This window comes from Stegostoma tigrinum, chromosome 18 (genome assembly GCF_030684315.1).
Source record: "Stegostoma tigrinum isolate sSteTig4 chromosome 18, sSteTig4.hap1, whole genome shotgun sequence".
Classification (NCBI taxonomy): Eukaryota; Metazoa; Chordata; class Chondrichthyes; order Orectolobiformes; family Stegostomatidae; genus Stegostoma; species Stegostoma tigrinum.
In genome coordinates this window covers 1,184,813-1,190,812 of record NC_081371.1, presented here as the reverse complement: position 1 = coordinate 1,190,812, position 6,000 = coordinate 1,184,813, and the positions used below count along the sequence as shown (strand labels likewise).

The following is a 6,000-nucleotide window of genomic DNA, read 5'->3' as shown; positions in this document are numbered from 1 at the left end:
GTAGGATGTCGGGGGTGAAACAGGGAGGTGTGATGTGGAGGGTGGAATGGGGGCTGGGGGAGACTGGGGGTTGGGATAGGGAGGTGGGAGACAGGCAGTGGGATGTGGGGTGTGAGACAGGGAGGTGGGAATGGGGAGAGCAAGGGAGTTGGGAAATGTGGGGAGGACAGACAGGGAGATGGGATGTTGGTGGGGGGGGGGGGGAGAAGAGACGGAGGTGGATGTGGGGGGTGAGAGACAGGGAGGTGGGATGCGGGGGGGTGGAGAGACAGGGAGGTGGGAGTGGGGGGGGGGGAGAGACAGGGAGGTGGAGTGTGGTGGGGGGGGAGAGACAGGGAGGTGGAGTGTGGCGGGGAGGAGACAGGGAGGTGGGAATGGGGGCTGGGGAGACTAGGGTTTGGGATAGGGAGGTGGGAGTCAGGGGGGAAGAGACAGGGAGGTGGGACGTGGAGGGTGGAATGGGGGCTGGGGAGACTGGGGGTTGGGATAGGGAGGTGGGAGACAGGCAATGGGATGTGGGGTGTGGAGACAGGGAGGTGGGAAATGGGGGGGGTGGGAGAGCAAGGGAGTTGGGAATGTGGGGAGGACAGACAGGGAGATGGGATGTTGGTGGGGGGGAAGAGACAGGGAGGTGGGATGTGGGGCGGGGGAGAGACAGGGAGGTGGGATGTGGGGGGGGGGGAGAGACAGGGAGGTGGGATGTGGGGGGGGGAGAGACAGGGAGGTGGGATGTGGGGGGGGGAGAGACAGGGAGGTGGGATGTGGGGGGGGGAGAGACAGGGAGGTGGGATGTGGGGGGGGGAGAGAGACAGGGAGGTGGGATGTGGGGGGGGGAGAGAGACAGGGAGGTGGGACTGTGGGGGGAGGAGAGAGACAGGGAGGTGGGATGTGGGGGGAGGAGAGAGACAGGGAGGTGGGATGTGGGGGGGGGAGAGAGACAGGGAGGTGGGACTGTGGGGGGGGGGGAGAGACAGGGAGGTGGGATGTGGGGGGGGGAGAGACAGGGAGGTTGGATGTGGGGGGGGGGAGAGACAGGGAGGTGGGATGTGGGGGGGGAGAGAGACAGGGAGGTGGGATGTGGGGGGGGGAGAGAGACAGGGAGGTGGGATGTGGGGGGGGAGAGAGACAGGAGGTGGGATGTGGGGGGGGAGAGACCAGGGAGGTGGGATGTGGGGGGGGAGAGACAGGGAGGTGGGATGTGGGGGGGGGAGAGACAGGGAGGTGGGATGTGGCGGGGAGGAGACAGGGAGGTGGGAATGGGGGCTGGGGAGACTAGGGTTTGGGATAGGGAGGTGGGAGTCAGGGGGGGAGAGACAGGGAGGTTGGGACGTGGAAGGTGGAATGGGGGCTGGGGAGACTGGGGGTTGGGATAGGGAGGTGGGAGACAGGCAGTGGGATGTGGGGTGTGGAGACGGGGAGAGCAAGGGAGTTGGGAATGTGGGAGGACAGACAGGGAGATGGGATGTTGGTGGGGGGGAAGAGACAGGGAGGTGGGATGTGGGGGGGGGGAGAGACAGGGAGGTGGGATGTGGGGGGGGGGGGAGAGACAGGGAGGTGGGATGTGGGGGGGGGAGAGACAGGAGGTGGGGTGTGGGGGGGCAAGAGACAGGGAGGTGGGATGTAGCGGGGAGGAGACAGGGAGGTGGGAATGGGGGCTGGGGAGACTGGGGTTTGGGATAGGGAGGTGGGAGACAGGGGGTGGGATGTTGGGGGGAAGGACAGGGAGTGAGATGTGGAGGGGGGGGCTGACCGGGGGGTGGGATGGGCAGGGAGGTGGGATGTGGGGGGGGGGGAATGGGGGCTGGGGAGAGAGATGTGGGGGCGGAGAGAGATGTGGAGGGGGGAAGAGACAGGGAGGTGGGATGTGGGGAGGGAGAGACAGGGAGGTGGGAAGAGACAGGGAGGTGGGATGTTAGGGCGGGGACAAGGAGGTGGGATGGGGGCTGGGGAGACTGGGGGTTGGATAGGGATTTGGGGAGACAGGGAGGTGGGATGGTGGGGGGGGGGAGGGGGGGAGACAGGGAGGTGGGGGGGTGTGATGGGGACTGGAGGGTGAATTGGAGAGGGGAGTCGGAGGTTGGAGAATCAATGCAAGCGAGGGAGATGGGAAAAGTGACGATCAGAAACACGCCTCTTCCGGTTGTGATCACGCTTGTGCGGAGGGTGCCTGAAGTCACCGGAAGGAGGTGCGGAGAGCACGTGACCTGCATAGGACAACGAGGGACAGGAGCGAGGAGCGTGATTGGTCACCGTTAGTCACGTGAGTAAACCGTCGGTTTGATGGTGAGAGCGAGAAACAGAAAATAAGAGAAATAGAGGACAAGGACGGAAACAGGCCAGAGAGAGAAATAAATAAATAAATATAGCCGGCCGGACAGCGCGACAGCAAAGTAAATGGCGTTATACCGGCGTAGAGAAACAATAACAAAACAGGGTCACAGAGAGATAATGGGAACTGCAGATGGTGGAGAATGTGAGATAACAAGGTGTAGAGCTCGATGAACACAGCAGGCGAAGCAGCATCAGAGGAGCAGGAAAACTGACTCTGATGAAGGGTCGAGGCCCGAAACATCAGCCCTTCCTGCTCCTAAGATGCTGCTTGGCCTGCTGTGTTCATCCAGCTCCACACCTTGTTGTCTCAGGGTTACACAGACATAGAGAGGGAGAAAAGTAAACTGGGTCACAGAGAGAGAGAGAAAATCTAAACAGTCATAGAGAGAGAGAGCGCGCGAACTAAACGGTCACCGAGAGAGAAAACTAAACAGGGAGAAAACTATGCATGACCACGTAGATATAGAAAGCGAGAAAACTAAACAACGCCAAACCGATAGAACTAAACAGGGTCACAGAGACTGATAGAGAGGATGAAAACTAAACAGGGTCAGAGAGGGAGAAAACTAAACAGGGTGAGAGAGAGAAAACTAAACAGTGTCAAAACATAGGACTAAACGGGATCACAGAGAGAGAGAAAAAACAACGTGTTACAGAGAGAGAAAATAAACTAAATGGGGTCAACAGCGACAGGGCAAAAACTGAACAGGGTCACTCAGAGAGAGAGGGTGAAAACTTATCAGGACCGCACAGAGAGATAGAGGATGAGAACTAATCAGGGTCACTGAGACAGAGAGAGAGGGCAAAAACTAACCAGGGTCACACAGAACTAAACAGGGTCACAGAGGGAGAAAACTAAACAGGGTCACAGACAGACAGAGAGAGAGAAAAAAACAAAACAGGGTCACAGAGAGAGAGAGGGTGAAACTAAACAGCGTCACAGAAGAGAGAGAATAAAAACTAAAACTTGTCAAACGATAGTACTAAACAGGGTCACACAGGCGGAGAAAACTAAACAGGGTCACGTAGATATAGAGATGGAGAAAAGTAAACAGGCTCTCTCAGAGAGAGAGAGTGCAAAAACTAAACAGGGTCATGAAGAGAGAGAGGGTGAAAACTAAACAGGGTAAGACAAAAAAAAATTAAACGCGGTCACACACACCGAGGGGGAGAGAGAGAACTAAACAGGGTCACAGAGAGAGAGAGAAAACTAAACAGGGCCACACAGTGTGTGAGAGAGACAGAGAAAACTAAATAGAATCTCACAGAAAGAGGGTGAAAACTAAACAGGGTCACAGAGAGAGGGAGTGAGTAAACTAAACAGGGTCACACCGAGAGAGTGAGAGATAAAAACTGAACAGGGTCACACAGAGAGAGAGAACTAAACAGGGTCTCACAGAGAGAGGGAGAAAACTAAACCGGGTCACACAGAGGGAGAGAGAAAACTAAACAGGGTCAGACAGGAAAAAAAACTAAACCAGGTCTCTCTCTCTCTCCCACTGAGAGAGAGAGAGAGACAAAAAACTAAACAGGGTCACGGAGAGAGAGAACATTAAACAGGTTCGGACAGAGAGAGAGTGTGAAAACTAAACAGGGTCACGGAGAGAGACAGAGACGGAGAAAGGCAGAGCAAGAGCGAAAACTGAACCTGTTCAGAGAGAGACAGAATAGAAAAGTAAACTAAACACTGTCTCGGAGATGGAAAGAGAAAATTAAACGGGGTCTCAGAAAAGAGAAAGCTAAACAGGGTCACAGCGAGAGAGACTAAACGCAGTCAGAGGGAGGGAGAAGGAGAAAGAGAGAGAGAGTGAGTGAAGGGGAGAGAGAGAGGGGGGGAGGCAGAACAAGAGACAAAACTAAGCCTGTTCACAGAGAGAGACAGACAGAAAACAAACACTCACAGAGATGGAGAGAGTAGACTAAACAGGGTCACAGAGAGAGAGAGAGAGACAGACAGACAGAGACAAAACTAAATGCGGGCAGAGAGAGAGAGGGAGAAAGGCAGAGCAAAACCTGGTCACAGAGAGAAAAACGGAGAAAAATAAACCCAGTCAGAGAGCGTGAGAGGGGAGAAAAACTGACGGCTTTTACAGTGACAGAGAAGAGGGTGTGGGGGTAAAGAGTGTGGAGGCACCAGGCAGTGTGTTCTGGGTGACGGGGAGGAGCTTGGTAGCCTGCGGTTGTAGGGATTGAGTTGAGAGATGGAGTGACTGTCAAACAGAGAGACAGCGAAAGCAAATCCTGACAGAGAATAAGAGTGAGTGACCCAGTCAGAGAGACCCTTTCTATTATACGGTGTGAATATAGTACCTCACTTTCATGTTGTTGTCATTGTTCAGATTGATCTGCTGAGTAATGGCTTCAGCAGTTGAACGAATGGATGAACTTGTTCGTGAGTACCTGCTCTACCGAGAATTCACTAGTACACTTAGAACTTTTGACATCGAGATCAAGGCAGACAAGGATAAAGGATTTCGAGTGAGTTGACTGTAAATTCTGCTGAACCTGTCATAGATAGCTAGCTGATATAATAATAAATGTTTGTATAAAGGCAGATTTGAGACAATCTTCATAGATTCATACCCCTGGTCAGATTGAAGCTTTCTAGTGAATTTAATTGTGAGATATGCATTTTAGAATTATACAAATTATTAGTGCAAGTGCATCAATAGTAGCATAGCAAGTGTAAATCTTTGTTTTTAAAGCAGTCATGTGAAGATTAAGTAGACCAGGGTTTCCCAAATTGGTGGTTATGATCCAAAGTGGAGCTGTGAGCTCCAAGGCAACAATGGCTTCAGAGCTGTCAGCATTTTCCACACTTTCAGGTGTTTCCCTGCCCCATACCCTGCTGCCATGTGTCATTGTCTTTTTCACGCCCTCCTTCTATCAGCATCGCTCTGACAGTTCTTAGAGGGGTAACGGTGATGTCCAAGTCTTGAAACGGGACCACAGTGGAAAAGTTCAAAGGCAATGAACTTGGCTGGTTCCTGGGGTAAATGAGGAAAACGTAGATTTGTAGGAATGTGAGGTGACCTTGAAGCAGTAATGATTCTAATGGAGTCTCATTAAGTGAGTACTGAGAGGATTTTCCTCCTGTAATGAAATCTAGAATTAGGCAACACTTGGGACAAATGAATCGTCATGGGTAAACCTGCACGATGCTGTACTAAGTCTTCAGTGATGTCTTGCCACGTTTCTACTTCATGTTACCCATTTTACTTGGTTTCATTTTGAAGTATCCTTCAGGTTCCTGTCCTGTCCATCAGACAAAAGCAAGCTAGTTGATTTGATTTATTACTGTCACATGGACCAAGGTACAGTGGAAAGTGTTGACCCACGTGTTTTAGAGGCAGATTGTACTGTACATGTGCATCAGGGTTACAGAACAGAGTGCAGAAAGTGTTGCAGCTGCCTCAAAGGTGCAGAGAGAAATCAACATTAACGTTTAAGAGCTCCATTCAAAAATCTGATAACAATAGGAAAGAAGCTACTCTTGAATCTGCTTGTATGCATATTCAAGTTTTTATATCTTTTGCTCAACAGCAGACAGTGAAAGAGAGTATAACCAGAGTAGGACGGGCCTTTGATTATGTTGGTCGCTTTCCTGATGCAGCGGACAGTATAGATGAAGTCAATGGATGTGAAGGGTGGAATGGGGGCTGGGGAGAC

At 52.3% G+C, this 6,000-nt stretch overlaps 1 protein-coding gene across 4 annotated transcripts in view; it reads left to right on the top strand.

The window, feature by feature from the left end:
* The first annotated feature begins 2,127 nt into the window (after positions 1 to 2,127).
* Positions 2,128 to 6,000, top strand: part of wdr91 (WD repeat domain 91) — a 59,756-nt gene continuing 55,883 nt past the window's right edge. For 2 of the 4 annotated variants that reach the window (XM_059652261.1, XM_048549241.2), the window contains exons 1-2: positions 2,128 to 2,260; positions 4,671 to 4,809. In XM_059652261.1, the coding sequence (XP_059508244.1) occupies positions 4,687 to 4,809 (123 nt within the window). In that variant the 5' untranslated portion in view covers positions 2,128 to 2,260; positions 4,671 to 4,686. Of the gene's footprint in view, positions 2,391 to 4,670; positions 4,810 to 6,000 lie in introns of all 4 variants that reach the window. The other 2 variants (XM_048549242.2, XM_048549240.2) reach the window with 2 other exon arrangements.